Here is a 20,572-nt window from a genome sequence, read left to right as displayed (position 1 = left end):
CAGGGTGGAGCCCAGCATGAACAACCTTCCTTACAAACACTCTAGTGTTGATCCTTAGACAAGACCCTTTCGTCACGTTCTCTCTTCACCAGCACTATTCTGCTGATTGTGGGGTTGTCCTGAAACCTCGATCAGAAAATGGGAAGACTGGAACTAAGAAACCTTCAAGAAACTCTGAAAAATTTCCAAACTTAACCAGTCATCCCAGACCTTGTGGTTACTCTGTCCCAGAACTTGCTCTGATTGACTGGGCCCTTTATGACTAAAGACACTATAAAGTTCAATTTATTGTTAGTGCTGGCAATAACTACATAAAAAGGAACCCATGAAAGTGTACTAACTTTAATTCTGACATGTTCTAATTGTGTCAAAAAATAGACGCGATCTGCATTGTCCTCATTTAGTCTTGAAAACAGTTTACAGGAGAGCAGAAAAAAGGGCAAAATATTGTTAAGTCTGACCTTGAAAGTATTAAAATCCCATCATTTCCAATGTTATTACAACTCAAATCCAGATGGTGTAGTCCAGAGAACATATGCTTGGCCTTCAGTAGGATCTCCAAGTCTTTATCGCCAATGCTACAGTCCCCAAGAACCAGATCAGACAGGATAGTGCCACTCTATCATGGAAACAATGAAATCACAAAACTTAAGACCAAAAGGAAATGCACCCACAACTGTCTTACAACGCACGCAGAGTGCAATAAACACATCACAGTCCGAGCGACTAAAAGAGGAAACCACTATTTATCGAGGGGCACAGCTTGGAAGCTCCCTTGGATTTATTACCAGAGAAACAATTCTCAAATTATGTAAAAGTTGTTTCAATTAAAGCTAAAGCTGCCCTGTCAAAACTAATTAAAAAGGAGCGTGTATCAGCTATAATGGGTAGCCGGTAAAAATAAACTCCAGAGTTCTTGAAATAAAAAAATGTTCGTTTTGATGAAAAGGAAAACCACAGAATTGAGAAAAAAAAACTTCTTGGAGAAAATTGCATAATTATACAGTTTGACACAGTCAAAGTTTTGTAGTTTTGATCAACTTCTGACGTTTAGGGGAAATCCAAGATGGCTACCGTTTGGAAATCATGACGTCACTCTAACACGTTACTACATCATCAACTATTGTTGATCTCTAAGAAAACTTGCTTGTTTGAGGGAATTTCCCCAGCAAGGCAGAAAATTGGGCATGCTGATTTCTTCATTCACTCGACTATCGTATAAAATAAAACAGGACTACAAGATATGACATACTTTATTTCAAAGGATTTGAAATCACATACCTCTATCATCTCCACCAGACTCTGAATAGCCGATTGACTGCCTTTTTCATCCAGAGATGAAGTTATGTTAAAATGACGCAGTGATTCAGATGGAAGAGCCGTTATTAAGTTTGTTGTTCCTTGAGGACCAAGGGGATTATATGCCACAGACAGCTGCAATAGTCGAGAAGCTAGGGAACAACATTGCACATTAAATATTTCACGATACAGAAAACATTTTGCAAGGTATAGATACGTGCAAAGTTTGGGGTCCAAGAATCTGGAATAGGACTGCAATGTTAATGATGCATGTCCCTCGTTTTCTACCAAGTTCTAATCTTTAAGTTATTTACATTTGTTGCATCTGATCTTTTTGATGCTACATCTACTGCAGTTTTTTGAAGACTGCTGTTAGCGATTCACTCTCGGTAAGATTAGCTTGTTGAAACCTATTTTCATTTCGGTAATAATTTAATAACTGACGTACTTTTTGAAACAGTTAAGTCAAGAAAATCGTTACCTTTAAGAGCTTCAACAAACTCTTTTCCTTGGGCAACAACTTGACTTGTTAGACCACAGGAGTCCACTCTAAGAGTATTCAGAATCGGGCACCCTTTGAGAATAACAGCCAAAGAACTACCAGCACTGTCACCCAACCAGTTGTAGCTGATGTTGAATTCCTCAAGTTTCTGTAGTGTGGCATCCTACAGCATACAAGAGCATCAAGTCGTTTCTTTCCATAGAGTTAGACACTGAAGAGTTTACTTTATTTAGATTGATCGAGTTAAAAATGTCTTTGAAGTCCGCCAAAGTAAGCATCTTCAATGTGTCATTTTTGAAACATATACATTGACGAGACAATAATATAGACTAAATATAGCATATGGCTCTTAGTTTACCGGGTCCTCTCAAACCCACTGATAAGTTATGAAGAGAAAACAAAGGAAATTACTACCATGAAGGAGGTTTGGAAATGTGATCTTAATTATCGTTAAATTTGGTAAATGTTTGCTTTGAATTTCTCCAAGAATTATTCATGGTACTAGAGGCTACATCAAACACTCGAATGAGTGTTTCATCCGATTTCCAAACGACGAGAAGTAGGTTGAAGACGCGCAGCAGCAGGTGTTTGTAATTGCATGAAACACTTTTTCGAGTGTTTGTTACATTACGTCAAATAGAAAGTGAATAACACGCTAATCACTGTTTGAATGCAAAAGAAAATTTATTGTTTTGATACCTGTTGTGTTTCCGACCTTGTAGAATCCCTGGCGTTCAAAGCACTGGCCACATAGGATAGCCCCTTCTGAGTTATCCCATTAGATGACAAGTCCAATACGGCAAGGGAGGGGACAGTGGGGAGTGCTGATACAAGATGTTGAACACCAGAGTCACCTAATTAGATGAAAGCTACTTGATCAACAACTTTATTGAAATAATTAAACAGTTAGCAAAAACACCAACATATTTCTTCTATTTGATCTTTCATCCACAGTTCAAAATATATGTTTCATATATTTACATTTATTTATTCATCCTTCAAGGGTATATTACGAACTCACAATATGACCAGCTCCCAGTTGGCTCGATAGCTCAGTTGGTAGAGCACTGCACCGGCATCACAGAGGTCATGGGTTCGAATCCCGTTCAAGCCTGAATTTCTTTCAGTCTTAATTTTCGCAACTGCTTAAGTTGTGTAGTAAGATAGTAACTGCGAGGATCTTTCTTCTGTTTGAGTATTTTACTTATTGGCTTATTTCCTCAACTGTTGTTTTTCTCAAAAGCTTCCAAGCAATTTCCATCACGAAGGCCACGAAACTGTTCAAGAAACGTGCACAAACATCTTTAAACTCTTTCCACACACTACAAAACTGTCGAAAGGGTATAAAAAGACGCAGTGTCTTCTTCTTTTTATCTAGGACTAACTTTGAAATGCTATTTTGATAAACTTTTCCTTAGTTTTGCATACACTTAGAAACACTAAGGGCATAACTAGTAGCTTTTTCTCAACTGCAATATGTTTCTTGAACAATTTCCTTATAATTACAACATCATGATGTCCGATATTAGTTCTCTAATCCCTTTCACACTTCCTTAAATTGAGTGCATTGTTTTCATGGAAACCACATTTTGATGAGGACGTTGTCCAAAAATATTCTTAATGAAAAATATGAACCTTTTCTTCATTATTTTTTTCCTTTTTACAACATGTTGGTTTTTCTTTATTGGTTTTGGTAACATCTGAGTACATTTTGACAGTTGTCTGAGCTTGAAGGAAAATCAACAAATCCAAGATGGCAGATCAAAGATGGCGGCTGTTCAGCAATCATGACGTAATTTCCAAGTCCTGTGACATTGACACAACATTTTGAGGACCTCAAACTAGCTCAAAGGAAACCGTTTTGTAGTTACTATGTACCCTCAAAGTTTCATTATCTTAGCGTTAATGATCTTCAAGTTAAGGAGGGAATAACAGACACCCCCCCCGGCCCAGGAACACCATAAAAGCCCAAGCTAAGTAGGGTGTAACTCATTCATTGGTTTGACTATTAACTGATCTTTGCACTAATTTGCTCAAAACGTTAGGCTATTTGGTCAATATATTACCCACCACTTTATAACATACTTTCTTAAATGCGAGCCTATTTCCTGAATATCACTAATAATCATCTGTTGGGCTTTGTCCAAACGACACAATATTAATTGAAAAAAAAAAAAAAACCAAAAAAAAAAAAAACAAAACAAAAAAAACAACAACTGTACTATTAAACTACCACTACTTACTTGGCACTGTAAAAGATACATTCTAAAGTAACTATATCCATAACCATTTCAGTAAACATTGATTTCATCAATTACTAGCTTGTTTTGGCGAATGTACTCCAATAATTACTAGTCCACTTTCTGAATTTTTTTTTCTAATTTTTCAAACAATTTTATTTGATTACTACATTGGTCGTTTACAATAATTTGTATGTGTTTGAAACATTTTTTTTCTCATGATTATTCAGACATGACAATAGCAACAAAAGCGCATATAAAATCTAGAAAGAACACTAGTCAAAAATGATTTACACAAGATAGATGGGATAACAACTTTATTTCATGGGGACAAGACACAGTAATTTGGCAATTGCTATTAAACAAGTGGTCCTCTTTTATGATCCCAGTCACAATTTCTGGCATGCATGTCGAACATTAACTCTTTCCCTTCTGATGCAATTGTAATTTTTGCCGTGGATTAAATGCGTAAGTGTGACTATTCTATTACTGAGTGGAACTTTCGCCATTTCAATAGGCCATTTCCGAGTTGCTGTGAACCTCACTATAAAAGCGAGGCCAAGTACAACGCTTTTCATATGAAAATTAGTTTTGTTTGCATATGAATGAAAACTAATTTTCAAAACAAAAACTTTGCACTTAACCTCGCTTTAATAATGAGGTTCAAAGCAGTTCGAGAATGGTCTATTGAAGGGGTGCCTGGAAAAAAGCCCTGAGTGACTTCTGATAAATTACAACATTCTCCTTCCAAATTGCCTGGTATTCATTTGTGAAACGAAAGAAGAATTTGACCTTATGTCAGAAGTCACTTAGGGCCTTATTCTGTGCACCCCTTCAATTAATTTTGAATGAGTATTTAGTGGACCTTTTCTATAGTGCTGCGTAACGTGTTTCTTTCAAATGAGTTTTGTAAGACCAAAACCAAAGTAATCACTGTTACCAAACTCCACCAAGGCATAACCTAATAAACCAATCAGAACTTGAAGCAAATGGAAGAATACATGGCACTAAGCGTGTAAGCAAACTGTGCAAGCAAGGAACAATCGGTTTGGTTTGCCTCTGAAAGAAGGTGCCGCATTCTTAACCAGTTACATAGCATAGTAACAAACAAAGATTTGGATTTACTTCGATTTAGATAGCAATTGCGAAATTACTTTAATTTGATTCTCAATTCTATCCAGCAGTATAATGTTATAATGTGATTCTAACTTTGCGGACAATATCCTTTCAAGAGTGACCATTCAAGATTCAAAGGAAGGTTAAGTGGCAATTTGGAACAGTGAATTTAAACAATGGTGTTCACTAGCACGCTTACCTATCCTGTTACCAGGCAGCATAAGCTTGGTCAGGATGTCGTGACACTGGAGGGCTCTGCACAACGGTAGTACATGGACATCTTGTACCGCCTTGTTTGATAAAGTGAGACTTGAGAGTTGAGGATCAGCTTCAAGGACAGATAATATGTCCGGTCTCGTTGCTAGACAAATATAAAGTAAATTAAAAACAAGCACTTCCCGGAATAAATTCTAGTTCTTAAAAGGATAACAAGAATCAGCGATGTTTTGTTTTTGCTCTTCTCGGGGAAGAGTCACTTAATCAAAGGTTTTTTAATATTACCCATTCTGATATAAACTTTCAATATAAAAATATCGAATGGACATTCACGACCTTCTGAAGGTAGACAGTGATTATTTGCTCTTCTCGGATCATTCTATGACTCAAAGTGCCTTAATTTCTTAAGAAAAAACTGTATCAAAAATACGAGACATATGCATCAATCAAGATGAGAAGGGTTATAATAACAGGCAAACATATTTTCCTGCTCTGATCACAAAGAGAAACTGTGGTAAACCAACAGTTCAAGAAACTACCTCTGTATACTGACTTACGTGTACTGGAATTGACACATGCATCTTGATATCTTTCAGACAAAGCTGGCAAATCCCAAGATTCCACAGAAGCTACAACCTCCTCATTAGTGGAAAGCACATCAACTATTTTGTCTTCTGGCGACATGAATGCACCTTCACTTGTCTTTAAGGCTAATACAGGACGAAGGCCAAAAGAAGAGAAGTACCTAAGGGAGGCCTGAAATGGCAATGAGAAATAAACACTTGAGAAATTTGATTGATTCAGCACTCTAGCCTTGCTTTTGCTATTTTACAAACAATTCAGTAATAAAAGAGATGGCTCCTCTTTCATTGCCCAGATTGCTGGTGTGAAAAGCAAAATTGTCTCAGTGATCTGTTCCCAGCCAAGGGTAAAAACATTAAAGGTCGTGACACACTATGGGACATGAAGCAGGGATATGAAGTAGGTACAGGGCCCTTCATGTGCACTCCATAGGAGGCACGTTGCAAGGGCATGAGGGTCATTTCCATTCTGTAACAGGGACACTTTGGGAGAACAGTGCACACGATGTGAGATTGAAAATCTGGGTCATTTTGTTCACACTTCATGAGCTGAATTTCATGCATCCTGAAGCAGAAACAAAATTGTCCCTGCAACAGAACGTTTCATAAAAGGTGAGGTCATACGAGGGGAACTGTCTCTGCAACTCTCCAGTTCTTGCCCACGGTGAGTCCTGACCATAACAAAAACATGTACTCCAGAAGTAAGTCAAGCCTTATCAGCAGCTCCGCTTTAATTAAAAAAATGCAAGAATATGAACAGAAGTCTTCCACTAAATAACGTCAAGAAGGTGAGAGAAAAAATTATTTTGTGATCTACCTGTTCAGCCAACCAGCCAATATTCTTGCTTTCCTGCCGAGGGCAAGGAATAAGAAACAACCTATCCTGCACTCGTACCCTTAGACGCATGGGTGGGGTCCCTCCTGGTGCTACATTGTGCTGTGAATTAGGGGTATTAATTCTAGAGGTTCCTGCTGGGGCCGTAGATACAACATCTTGTCTGACAATGACTGGAGTTGAAATAACATTTACAGATGAGTCAGGGGCAGAAATTGCACTCTGATGTGTTCTGGGTTCCTTGGATACGACTAATGTCGTTTGTTTTGGGCGTGAAGGTTTTGATTTACTAAGGTTCAATCGAGAGACAGGTCGCACAGATGTTGGGGCACGTTTCCTCTGTTCAGTTGAACCTGGAAGCTTTGTTTGCTTTGCTGGGCGTTTACGCTTTGCAGTTCTTGGTCCAACATCATCAACAAGCCATTCTGCAGTTTTCTCCGTAACAAGAGATGGGACGTGCTCTGCAGAGTAACTACTAGTTCTCACTCCTGTCACAGGATCAATGTAAGATGAATTTGATGCATTCACACGATTTTCATCGATCAAATTAACCATTTCAACTTCATTCCCTAAGTCCATAGATGCATAAGAGCTATCTTCATCACAAATATCATCTCCTTCAAAGTCGCCTGCATCAGAAAATGTCTGAATACCCTCACTAGAAATGCAACGAGCACTCTGTATTGTTTGTGGCCCATTTGGCTGAGTACGATTGTTAAATGTGCTTTGTATTTCTGTCGAAGAATGTGAGGAAGGAAAAGACAATACAACGTCACTTTGGTTCTCTTGAGAATCGTCATCTTCCTCTTCGTTTGTGAATCCTCCATGTTCATAAACTTCCTTCGGTGGAAACACTTCGAGTTCTTCGCTATCTTCTTCGCAGAAGCTACTGTTCATCCTTTGTAATCTCTCATGTTCTTTCTTTTTTAACTTTTCGTTAAATCTTTGTAATGTGCTTGGCATAGTTTCCCCTTCTTCATCATCCTTTTTGTCGTCTTCATGAATGAGATTCCTTCTTCTTAATTCAACATCACCACCTCTCTCTTTGTACCTCCTAAGACATTTAACAACCTGCTTACGTCCATTCGTGTAACCATCGTCTTCTTTGTCAACATTTATTTTGAGAACTTCAAGTGTGGCATCCAAAGCTGTACGTCCCTAACCGCAGAATGAATAACAGAAATAACAGAGTTAGAAAAGAATGAAACGTAGATAAAGCAGTTAGCACCGTAACTGATGTAAGCATGTAGTTGATGTACACAATGGTCACCTCTCACTCTGTGGGTTCAAGTTGGTTGACCATTGATTTAAGACCAGGAATTTTTCTGAAATTTCCCCAAGGTTCCTAAGGACTCCTTTGACGTTTGAAAGGGCCGAGGGTTACGAGCAAAATATGGGAGTTTACAATCTTTCAAAGGAGAAAGGAGACTGCTTTGTTTCACCACAAATTTGAAGATAGTAACAATTGTATATAGTTCATTGACTAATTTGGCCACTATCAGTTCATTAATAAGTCTGGGTCGGGGGTAAGGGATCTAAAAAAGCACCAGCATTGAAACTTGTTGAACATCAAAGGCCTTTTTTCTTGACGTGCAACATTTATCCAAACTTTCATTATCATATGATCTTGCAAGTCACTGTTTTATTATGTTTTCTGCATAACTTCCATATAAACCAGTTTGTGTGCCGCTGGAACTTTGTGGGTCAATAAAGTATACTTGTACTGAAATATGTATGTCCCAAAGAGCTCCATCGTCTTGCTGTTGTGCATCCCTGTCGTGTTTCTGGACCAAACAGAGCATAAAGATGTGTAATAAATATTTACAATTTCGCGTTAGAGAAAAAACGTGAAGGCATTCTGAGGAGGTGGCATCACAACTGGTGTTGAGGGGGCAGAGAACACGAACACCATCTTAGCAGACATGCTAACAGAGCAAGTGCAATCATGAAAACAACAAAACCAACGTTAAGAGCTTAAAGAACACACACAAGACAACTACATGGAAAGCCTCCCTTTGTCAACACCATAGTCTAGCCCAGTAGTAGTGATTTCGTATAAGTTGAGATGACATTCTTTAAACTTTTAAAGTTGGTCTCTAATCTGGTGAGAGCAGCCCTGGTCCTAGTCAACATGACCTTGCTCAAACTAATACTCAAATTGGCTTCTATTGTTGTCTTTTGCTTCCACAATTAAAATAACTAAATTGTGTTGAATTCACTGAGTTCCCAATTGTTTCCATTTTATGTTTCCATTTATACCAACATGATATTGACTTTGTTAACTCTTATGCTCATGCCAGCCACCAACAACACCCAGGACTAACAACCACCCTAACAGTGGACCAACTGCAGATTTTTAACTTCAAACCGTTTACCATAGCACACTCTGACTTACTCTGCTATCCTTGACATTTACGGATGCCCCATACGACAACAAAAGCTTGACTACTTCAACGTGGCCATTTTCTGCAGCATCATGGAGTGGTGACACTCCAAAACAGTGCTCGCCAGCCTGATCATTTACATTGGATCCTGCAGCCAGCAACATCTCTACAACCTCTAGAGAAAGGATTGGTAAATACGCGTTAATTCCAACCATACCGTAAAAAATGTAATTTCAATGAACCCAGTGAGTAAATGTTTGAGTTATCACTAAGTGACAATTTCTCAGTCAAATCACTCAATCTGAATTCGCTTCTCAGTGATTCAGATTGCTCTCAACGCTGGTAATTTTCATGGCGTTTTTATTAGCGTTTTTCCCTGGTGAGTAACTAGACAAAGGCTTGAAATTCATGCATACGCAATATTAAAGGGAAAGTATCACGCAAATTTGCTGTCATTTCAAAACCCAAAAATGTTTGTCTGTCAGCAGAAACAACGAAACAATTGTCAAGTTTGTTATAAATTATCACCCCAGTGCAATAAAACTGTCGATTAGTGCTTCTGGCCAGAGACAGGGTAGGCCGGTATGGATTGAAACTTGAAAAGTGTTTGGCTAATGTTTTTCAAATTATCGCATTTTTGTTTCCAAAATGCGCTAGAACAGATCACGAGTTGTTCATTTCAAGAATTGAGTCGATTTCTTTCCTCTCCTCATTCTAGAATTATTTGGCAGCTGATTGAAGGTCTTATTTCATCATTTTTAACAAAAGATACGAAAAACCCCATGATACTTCCCCTTTAATCAGGGTGCAAATACAAGATTAAATATCAAAAGTACTTTCCATTTTTACGTTGGCACATGGCTAGTACAATGCTACAACATCTATCACCAGCCTCCTCAAAGTACTAACTAAATATTTAGAATTATGACCTGTCAGTAAACAACAAGTGCAACGTCAACAGTATTTTATTGTTTTCAGGACATTCGTAATGTTTCTTTATGGGAACTGCACACAGTGAGGTTATGAAAGGGCGCATGTTTTCAGACTATGAGCTGCAAAGATTTCTCAAACTTAACAAAAAGTGATCAAGTTCAAACAAAGAAAATAATGTTGCGCTAGAGGTCTTGATACCCAATCTTTATGAGCACATATTTTGGGAATTTATCATAATATAATTTGTCCGTGTGCTCTTAACTTCACAGCTTGTTGGAGAAGAGATATGGACACTCGAGAGAGTGTTAAGACACTTCCCTGCTTTATGTTCTTAAACTCCTTTCTCGGTGTTGGACATCATGAAGAAACACACTCATGGTTGTAAGTACTTTATTAGTACCATTTTGCATGCGCCTATAAGTTCGAGGCCAATAATGTTTAGGACTTAAATATTGAAAAAAACAAACACCTGTTCAGTCATACCTTTGAACAAAGATTTTACTAATTTTTTAGATCTCACAAACCTACGTGTCCATGGTTACAAGCTTCGTGAAGTGGAAGCCACCCACAGTAATCTCGGGCATTTACATCAGCTCCCTGAAAGAGTTAAAATGCACAGTAAACAACCTTTTCAGATCTTATAAGGCTTAACTTTTTTACCACAGACACAGGTATTAAACAAAAATTCCAATCGATGAAAGGTGCAAAAGTTTGGTGTCACAAATGAGCTGTACTGAGATTTTCATTCACGTGTAAAAGAAGTTAAGTAACCCAACCCTTATTACTAGCACGCCGAAGCAGTCTATGGTGTTTTTCGTGCCCTCTGATTGGCTAATTAAACTCTGGATAGTATTTGCTATTTCTCCCCCAGTGTTGCCATTGATTTCACGCGCATGTTTGTTTACCAATAACAACAATCAAAAGCCGGTCTTTAAAAAGAAACACAGTATCGTTTAAATATCACATTAGTAGAACCCTAGTTCAATTAGGTAGGAATATACTTTTCGTTTGACACCAATGTCTTTCGTGACAGCTACAAAAACTTCCTCTTAATCTCTCTGGGTTATGTGTAAAATGAACATCTGTCTTGTGGAATATGTGACGATATTTCGTTTGTCTTACATAAAGTTTGTTAGACCCGTGCATATAAGCCCGGATGTAAGCGTGTTTGAGTAGTTCATTAAAACCTTCGAGTTGTGTGTTTTATGTGCCAAGGTTCTTCTCTTAGCTGTCCCTGTTTGACGCTTGCCTGCTTATACGCAACGTCACAGAATAAAGCCGCCCTAAATGACTTCTAAGCCAACAAGGCAGGCAATACAAACTTGGAATGACAATGTACAGAAGCCACTAAATCAAATTATAGACTCATCATAGTACAGTTAAGCTTACCTTTTCTAAAAGTGCTTTCACACGCTGTGAACTTCCAGCAATGGCGGCTTCATGCAGTGGCGTCTCACCTTTCTCATTAACGAGTTTGCGCTGCCAAGAAAGATGGAAAATTATCTTTAACCTTGTAAGCTTATAAAAGCTTAATAAGCTTATAAAAAGAAATCAAATTGCCAAGTTAGAATTTGTACCAAGGAGCCTTATGTTAAAAACGCCTTCATAACAGAGTACTAAGAGGGGAAAACTACTAAGGGAACATGTATCAACAATACAATGCCGTACTAACACTGGCCCATAGTAAATAAATACTCCTCGTTGATTCAGTTCTGTTATAGGAATCGCAGATAAGTGGAATCATCATAAGTTGGATGTAATGTTAATAGAAATAGCATGTTCTAAGATCTCAGAGAATCCCTCCTTATAGGAAGGAACTGATAAATTCCATTGTCTTGTCATGTCTTGTCTTGTGTTATGTTATGTTGTATTGGACTGTATTGCATTGTGTTTTAAACTGAGCCAGCCCAGCTCATGCAATCAGTAGAACTAAGCATCCTGAAGGAAAAGATTTCTGCTTTGAACAGACCTGAACCGAGAGTCAGGCTTTATTAGGCTGAGTGGCAACATCGTACCTAAGCTTCCATTTAATAGCCCCCATTCCCTAGAAATGGTCAGAGTGATGAACATATATACTCTGATAGTTTTGGTATTAACAAATGGAGATGATCATTGGTGGTCAGGATCGTTTATCATTACCTGACTCCGTCTGGTCTTTGTTGAATAGTTATTTCTTTTTCTAGGACCATCTCCTTCATATTCATCATCACCGTTATCTTCATCTGGAACAAAACGAAACTACACAATGAACTCTCTCTAACACAGACCAGCTCTGCCTGGCCCTTTTAGAGAGGTGTCTGCCTTGAAGAGCGTTCACATGTAGTTGCAGAAATGCAGGGAGCAGCCAACTTGACAGAGCATGGCTTAGAGACATGTCCTTCTAGAGAGATTTCCTCAAAGATAGGACCATTCATATATTTTTCTTTGCTATTTCATGTTGGTTTCTCTGGGTGTTATTCTTGGAAGTAATTGTGTCATGGACAACAGTCCGAAGACTGCCTACTAATTGTGAAATGATACTCTGAAAAGAATTGGATTTTTATAGTAGGTAATCTCGCCTTGGATCACTGAGTCACTGGAATGCCACTCCCATTGCCCAAACACATGATTTTTTTAAAATTCTTTAATGAAACACGATGCACAGAACAAACGTTAGCGCTAACTACAAAAACAAATTAATCAATACTGAAAACTAATCTAAAATACAACTTAAAATAGCGTATTTGATTGTGCCCTACCACATGATGCAAAATCTTAAATCAATTTTTTTGTTCACAATGAAGCTCACTCCACACTGGCACAATTTTCATCGAAATTGAAAAACTTAAGGCTCACTGGGTGCCAACTTAAGAACTGCCTTTGAATGTATTTACTTATTTCCGTACCTTTTAGTTCAATTTTTAAAGACAGAGTGTACAAAGGATTTTTAACTTAAGAAATAGTTTAAATTAGTTAAAATAAGTACTTAATCGAATTAATGTATATCAACCATTTATTTTTAATTTCTTAATAGTCAAGCGTTTTTTTACATGAGCCCCTGGTTCCAAAGATTGGGCAACCACTCCCTACGCTATCAACGTAAGAGAAACTTACTTACTCCGCACATCTTGAACAAACAATTACAGCTGAGGAGTTTTGAATAAGAGCATCTCAACTCACCTGAATCAGAAAGAAGCATTTCTCTTTCAATCAAGGCTTCTTTCACCTCATCATCATTATCATCATCATCATTGTCATTTCCTCTTTCATCATCGCTATCATCCTCAACACCAAACTGACATTGAAACTTTGTAACTTTTTCAAGTGACTTTGCACACTCGTCTTTCAGGCCAAATAACCTCTGAGTGTCAGCCAAGCATTTCCAAACCCTTAGCTGTGAAAACGATAAGGAGGCAGGTAATTTGGATACAGAAGATTGTATTATTTTCGGATTTTATGGGCCCTGATGACAGATATATGTTAAAATGATGCCACTAAATGGAGACATTTGCATGATTTGCCAAGTTACTCAGAGTTTACATTAGCTGATTGGTTACCATACTTCACAGTTTTGATGTTTGGCAAATCAGTAGTCATGCTCTTTCTTACCATATTTCCTTCATGGTAGCAACCTAATAGCTGCTACACAATCAATGAAAAGCAAAGAAGCCACAAAGATATGGAATGAAAGAAGGCATTAACTTCCAGAGTTTACAGAGAGTGAATTATAAGATCAAGATGACATGACGTGGCGCAATTAAAATTCAAAAAGGACTTTCTTATTATTACTGTGGACTGCATTCCTGCAACTTTCTTCAGAAAGAAAGTCATTGGGAGATTAATAGCCTTTCACAAATATAAAATTAAACTAAAACATTTTGACATACATTCCACCAAAAATATTATTTCTGTCTTGTGAAGGTCTCAAGAAACAAAGAACTTTAGACTTTGCACAAAGCAGTAAAGTGCGAAGCCCTCCTAAGTTAAGATGCCTCTTAAGTATTGCCTCAAAACAAGAGCCTATTGTTATGCCAACAAAAAATTATTGTTTAACAAACAATAGTTACAATACATCTTCAATAAGAAAGTGTTCGTAAATCTGGTCTTGATTTCTAAGATAGGAATTCCTACCGCAGCTTGTTGCCTTCCTGATAGCCCTGCAAATTCCAAAGCTTTGAGATAAGAACCCCTAATTTCTTCATAGTCATGTCCTGCCTTTTCATGTACATAAGCGATGTTACACCATGTTTCACACATCTGTAAATGAGAGGAGAGAAATAAAGAATAGTGAAGGTGCTTATGTATTGACAAACGACCAATAACATCTCACCTTCATTGACCAATCACTCAATAACCAGAAACATTTATACCATCTACTGACATTCCACAATTTACTTGACTCTGATGATGACTTCCACTCAGGCTGTCGAAACATCAGTCAATGTCACCTCAAACCATCCTTCACAGGACTACACTCATCGGGATGATCATATATTTATGTACTTACGACGTAACTCGTTGGTTCCAACCATTTACAGTGCTTATAAACTACACATACTGTCTCACAACAAATTGTGGAGCTTCATATATGAATATGAGACTGTATGTGAGATCATGAAGGTACCTCTGGAGCTTCTATCACTACCCATGAACATATCAGTACAATGTGTTGTGATACTGCATAAATTAGCATGCATTTCTGTATCACGTGATTTATTGTTATGTAATCTGACCTCGTGGTCTTTTGCTCGCCGCCATTAAAGTTGTTGAGTTGTGTTGATGCTCGGTGTCCTTATGTTGATCGTAACATGGTGTCAGAGAGCGGGATCTAGACCAAATTATCAAGGTTCACTTCCTAGCTTGGAAGTCTTCAAGTCCAACGCTTCGTCCGTTATTGGTAGGCTCACTGAAGTCTATAGTTTTTGTTCGAGTGTGTTTGGATCGTCGCACGTTTTACATGGCTGCTGTTAGTACTACCGCTAAAATCCCCTCGCCGTTGAATCTTTCCGACTGTTTGCATCAAGGAGAAAATTGGAAATCATTTCGTCGTGAATGGAAGTTTTACGAGCTAGCGGCTGGCATTCACAAGAAAGCACAGGAAGTTCGGGTGGCTTCGTTGTTAAATGTGATCGGCAAAGAAGGAATGGACATGTACGAAACCTTTCAATGGGGAAACTCGTCGGACGCTCTAAAAATTGACAAGGTCTTGGAAAAGTTCGAGGAGCGTTGTGTCCCTGCATGTAACGAAACCTACGAAAGATATGTTTTCTTCAAACGTGAGCAATGGTCAAATGAATCGCTTGATAGTTACATAACTGCATTGATGAAGCTTTCAGAGTCATGTGGTTTTGGCGCACTTCGTGAATCGCTCGTTCGCGACCGGCTAATTCTTGGTGTGAAGGATGACAGAGTTCGTGAAAAGCTTCTTGGAAAGCGAGACCTCGACCTAGATAAAGCCATCGAAACTATCAAAGCAAGTCAAGTTACTCACTCGCGAGTGACAGAAATCTCAGAAGAATTTTCAGCTAAGGAAGATATTAATGCAGTGGGGCAAAGGTCGAAACCCAAGCGCGGGAAAGTTCCGCGCCGCAAACCTCCCAGCAAGGACCCTCCCAAGATTAAAGAGTGTTTGTTTTGTGGTGGTACACATGCACTGGAAAGGAAATTGTGTCCAGCTTCAGGTCAGAAATGCAAGAAGTGTGGTAAAGAAGGCCATTTTGCAGTCAAGTGCCGAAGCAAGTCTGAAGATGCAAAAGTTCACATGGTCGAACAAGAAGAAGTCTTTTACGTTCATAGTGTCAGTGGTAAAGATCAAGCTCTTGTTTCACTTACTTTGAATGGTTCAGCATCAGTAACCTTTCAAATTGACACTGGTTCTTCTGCAAATATCTTGCCACTACAGGATTACATCAGGGCAAAAAAAGATTACAGTAAAGCTAACATTGTTCCTAAAGACATCACACTAGTTATGCACGATCGCTCAAAGCGAAAGGCTCTTGGTTTTGCAAGGCTGAAAGTGGCTCATAAAGTTAGCAAGCATGAACTTAACTTTGTTATTGTTGATCAAGATGTTACTCCTTTGTTTGGTTTGAAGTCATCCCAAGGCATGGGTCTTGTGAAGATTATGGTACCTGGTGATGATACCTCTGTCAATAATGTAGTTGCAGCTCCAAAGAAAGAGTCAGCAGTTTCTGAGAATGTCACAAAGGATCCACTACTAATCCTTTTTGCTGATGTGTTTCAAGGTATTGGCTGTTTACCTGGAGAATACAGCATTGAGCTTAGCAAGGATGTGCAACCTGTAGTTCACCCCCCACGAAGAGTGCCTGTTCCTAAGAAGGAAGCAATGAAGGCAGAGCTTGACAGGATGGTTGCTGACAAGATAGTTACTCCTGTTACTGAGCCAACTGATTGGGTATCCAGTGTCCTAGCAGTGCCCAAGAAGGATGGATCAGTTCGCATCTGTTTGGATCCTAAAGATTTGAACACTGCAATTAAGCGCTCTCACTATCCCTTACCGACAGTGGAAGATGTCACCTCTCGTCTCACCAATGCCAAGGTTTTCAGTGTTTTGGATGCCAAAAGTGGTTTTTGGCAAGTTAAACTGACTGAGAACTCCAGTTACCTTACCACATTTAATACCCCTTTTGGCCGTTTCCGTTGGCTGAGGATGCCATTCGGCATTAGTTCTGTGCCTGAGATATGGCAGCGGAAGATGCATGAAGCCATTGAGGGTCTGCAAGGAGTTGAAGTAATTGCTGATGATTTCCTTGTTTATGGATTTGGAGACACGGTAGATGAAGCAGTGAAGAATCATGATCAGAATTTAACCGCCTTTCTACAAAGATGCCGTGAGTTGAATCTAACACTTAATTTTCAGAAGATTAAGCTTCGCCTATCATGTGTACCATTCATGGGCCATTTACTCTCAGCGGATGGTGTTGTGACTGACCCAAACAAAGTTCGTGCCATACGTGACATGCCTGTCCCGACAGATGTCAAATCCTTGAAAAGATTTCTTGGCATGGTTACTTACCTAGCAAAGTTCTTACCAAATCTGTCAAGTTTCTGCGAGCCATTAAGGCGACTGGAACTTAAGGATGCTGAATGGTGTTGGCTGCCTGTTCATGATGAAGCTGTCCAAAGTATCAAGAGTCCTGTTTGTGAAGCTTCAGTGTTGAAGTTTTATGATGTTTATCGTGAAGTCACAATTGAAAGTGATGCATCTCTCAGTGGACTTGGCGCCTCCTTACTTCAGGAGGGACAGCCAGTTGCATTTGCCTCAAGAGCTCTAACTCCAGCGGAAAGTCGTTATGCTCTGATTGAGAAGGAACTTCTCTCCATGGTTTTTGCATGTGAGAGGTTTGATACGTACCTGTATGGTCGAGATGTGGTGCATGTTAGAACAGATCATCAACCCCTTGAAGCCATCTTAAAGAAGGACCTTGGTTCTGCTCCCAAGCGTCTTCAAAGGATGTTGCTTCGCTTACAGCGTTACAACCTTGATGTCAAGTATCAAAAAGGAAGCTTGATGGTAATGTCTGATCCCCTGTCTCGAGCCTATCTCGACGAACCTCCTTCACAGACCGAGTTTTGCAATGAGCTCGAGGAGATAGTACTTGTGGAGGATCTCCCTATTTCAGAAGCACGACTGAAGGAATTCAAAGAGGGCACTGCCTCGGATGACATCCTTCAGATCCTCATGTCCAATGTCCTAGAAGGTTGGCCTAAAACCCTAGATGAAGTTCCAGCTGAGGTCAAGCCATACTTCCGAGTTTGAGATGAAATCACAGCCCAAAATGGTTTGCTGTTCAAGGGCGAGCGCCTCCTTGTACCTGCCAAGTTAAGAAAGGAAATGATGGAAAAGGTCCATTCGTCCCATCTTGGTATTGAGGGCTGCCTTAGACGAGCCAGAGAAGTGTTCTACTGGCCGCGCTTGAATGCTGAGTTAAAAGATTTCATTCTCAAGTGTGATATCTGCAACTTGTCCAAGCCAGCACAGCCTCGAGAACCACTAATGCCACATGAAATTCCATCAAGGCCTTGGCAAAAGGTTGGCACAGATCTGCTCTTGTTTGATCAGCGGCAGTACCTGATTACTGTTGATTATTATTCTTCTTTCTTCGAGGTGGATAAGCTTAACGTGACAGATTCCAGAACTGTTATTGAGAAGTTGAAAATGCAGTTTAGCCGGCATGGAATTCCGAAAATCGTCATTTCTGACAATGGACCACAATATGCTTCTGCAGAGTTTGCAAAGTTTGCAAGTGACTGGCACTTTCAACACATCACTTCCTCTCCACGGAACCCCCAAAGTAACGGAAAGGTTGAAAGTGCGGTAAAAATCTGTGAAAACATCATGAGGAAGGCCGTGCATGGAAAGTTTGACCCTTATCTTGCCCTCCTAGACTATCGTAACACGCCTACGGAAATTGGTTCATCCCCAGCACAAAGGTTGTTCAGCAGGAGTACACGCAATTTGTTACCGCTGTCAAGTAAACAACTAGAGCCTAAGTCAGTTCTCCCACAGGTTGTGCAAGATAAACTGATCAACTCTAAGCAAAAGCAGGCTTTCTACTGCAACCTGAAAGGTACAGCATTACCTGAGTTGCAACCTGGACAGACTGTCAGGATGAAGAGGCCAAAAGAATCTACCTGGTCAGAAGCTGTTTGCAAGAAAATGATTGGCCCCCGTTCATATGTGGTTGTATCGGGTGGTCGAACCTACCGTCGAAATCGCCGACAGCTGCGATCAGTGCCGCAGTCAGATTTCCACCCTGTTGCAAAACCAGTAGCTGAGCCTCTACAATCAGTACTACAAACAGACCCCCCACTTGTTGTGAAACCTGCTGCTGAACATGTGGAAGCTGCATCCCCTCCAACTGTTACAAGGAGTGGTCGTACTGTCAAACCACCAGCCCGTTTTCGGACTTTGCAACTTAAACTGTATACTTTGTTAGAAACTTTATTTTGAACATTGTTGTTTATTTTGCTAAGAAACTCAGTCGCAATTTACAAGGCTCAGTAAGACACTTTTTTTTACAAAGGGGAAGATGTTGTGATACTGCATAAATTAGCATGCATTTCTGTATCACGTGATTTATTGTTATGTAATCTGACCTCGTGGTCTTTTGCTCGCCGCCATTAAAGTTGTTGAGTTGTGTTGATGCTCGGTGTCCTTACGTTGATAGTAACACAATGAAGGCAACGACAGCCAGAAATCAACACATCCCAGTAAGAGATGGGACCATAATTGCCAAGTTAAGGTCTAAACTGACATTTGTAGATATCATAGGTGGTACCTTTGCCAGAAACTGTACTGTATAACCCAGAGACTGACCATTGGGAAAACATTGGGAAACCATTCTCGTGGTTGTGAGCAGAGAAAATTGTAGAAAAGTACCTGAGAACAATCTTTACCAAATTTCTTTGTTGAATAGATTGGCCTCTGGGTTGTCTTAAAACAATATTACACACCTTGCTCTTACTGTAGTTGCTATTGACTTTGATAGTTGGCCTGGTGAATTGCTTTTTTTCAGCTGGTGGCAACCCTGACATTGATGTCTAATGGTTAATTAGATGCATTAGAAAACCAACCTCTTTGTAATTGTCTTCCTCCATAGTTTCCAGCTCTTCCATGTAACAGTTGATGGCATCAGCTGGACATTTGAGATCAGAGTATGTTATAGCCAGGGAAACGTAGATGGGTGAGAGCTCTTTGTGTGATTTTCCTGCCAATTTAGCCAGCTCAAGCTGTAGGAAGATAAAATGTATTGGTATCAGTTTGCCCCGCACCTCCCAATTCCCTCTAGGAGAATGCAAATTATCAATTATTAATTTAAACCAAACTTTATAATATGCAAATTTAAGCCTCACGTTTAATTTTTTTTTTACCAAGTTATTACATAACATTTAACTGATGGAGTTATAAGTATATGGTTACTGGAGTACATTCTAAGGGTACCACTGAATAGTAACTGTACATTCCAATTTTTTACAACACAGTTGAGACTAATGCCACAAAACTTGTGATATAGAAAGAATATAAATGTGTATTACGCATTCATTTTAAAAATGTATTCATAACACAATACCTCTTTCTTATAGCAGCCAAGAGCTTTATGGTAAGCCTTTGCCTGACAGTACAAGTCACCAAGTTTGTCCAATATTTTCATCTGTTCATCCAGCAAATGTTCTGAGAGTTTTGCATGTTTTCTTTGAAACTTGATCCCTTTAATAGCTGGAAAGAAAAGCTCAACATTGTATCGACCTTAAGTTCACAAACTGGGACAATGTTAATATTAAACTTTAAAAGCCTATTCCAATATGAAAAAATTAACAGAATGAGTATAATAATTTCTAGCATAGCTAACATCCAAAGATTTACATTATGTAATAACAAGTGGGCTTAACATTTATCACTGTCTACTTGTGTGAAATTGACATAATTGGCATGATGTGGTAAGACTAGTGTTCTGGATAAGAGA

At 39.1% G+C, this 20,572-nt stretch overlaps 1 protein-coding gene across 1 annotated transcript in view; it reads right to left on the bottom strand.

The window, feature by feature from the left end:
• The window catches only part of LOC146480659 (tonsoku-like protein), a 28,107-nt gene that overhangs the window by 886 nt on the left and 6,649 nt on the right, over positions 1 to 20,572 (bottom strand). The window contains exons 7-21 of the mRNA XM_085109815.1: positions 20,180 to 20,325; positions 19,683 to 19,838; positions 14,217 to 14,342; positions 13,266 to 13,479; positions 12,246 to 12,328; positions 11,496 to 11,585; positions 10,631 to 10,703; positions 9,185 to 9,348; positions 6,772 to 7,947; positions 5,931 to 6,129; positions 5,357 to 5,518; positions 2,501 to 2,655; positions 1,781 to 1,964; positions 1,282 to 1,451; positions 462 to 619 (exon numbers count right to left, since the gene is read on the bottom strand). Of these exons, the coding sequence (XP_084965941.1) occupies positions 462 to 619; positions 1,282 to 1,451; positions 1,781 to 1,964; positions 2,501 to 2,655; positions 5,357 to 5,518; positions 5,931 to 6,129; positions 6,772 to 7,947; positions 9,185 to 9,348; positions 10,631 to 10,703; positions 11,496 to 11,585; positions 12,246 to 12,328; positions 13,266 to 13,479; positions 14,217 to 14,342; positions 19,683 to 19,838; positions 20,180 to 20,325 (3,256 nt within the window). The remainder of the gene's footprint in view (positions 1 to 461; positions 620 to 1,281; positions 1,452 to 1,780; positions 1,965 to 2,500; positions 2,656 to 5,356; positions 5,519 to 5,930; positions 6,130 to 6,771; positions 7,948 to 9,184; positions 9,349 to 10,630; positions 10,704 to 11,495; positions 11,586 to 12,245; positions 12,329 to 13,265; positions 13,480 to 14,216; positions 14,343 to 19,682; positions 19,839 to 20,179; positions 20,326 to 20,572) is intronic.

Source organism: Pavona decussata, unplaced genomic scaffold (genome assembly GCF_977016875.1).
Source record: "Pavona decussata unplaced genomic scaffold, jaPavDecu1.1 SCAFFOLD_53, whole genome shotgun sequence".
NCBI classification, from domain to species: domain Eukaryota; kingdom Metazoa; phylum Cnidaria; class Anthozoa; order Scleractinia; family Agariciidae; genus Pavona; species Pavona decussata.
Note: the sequence above shows the minus strand (reverse complement) of the source record. Positions and strands in the feature narration are given on the sequence as shown.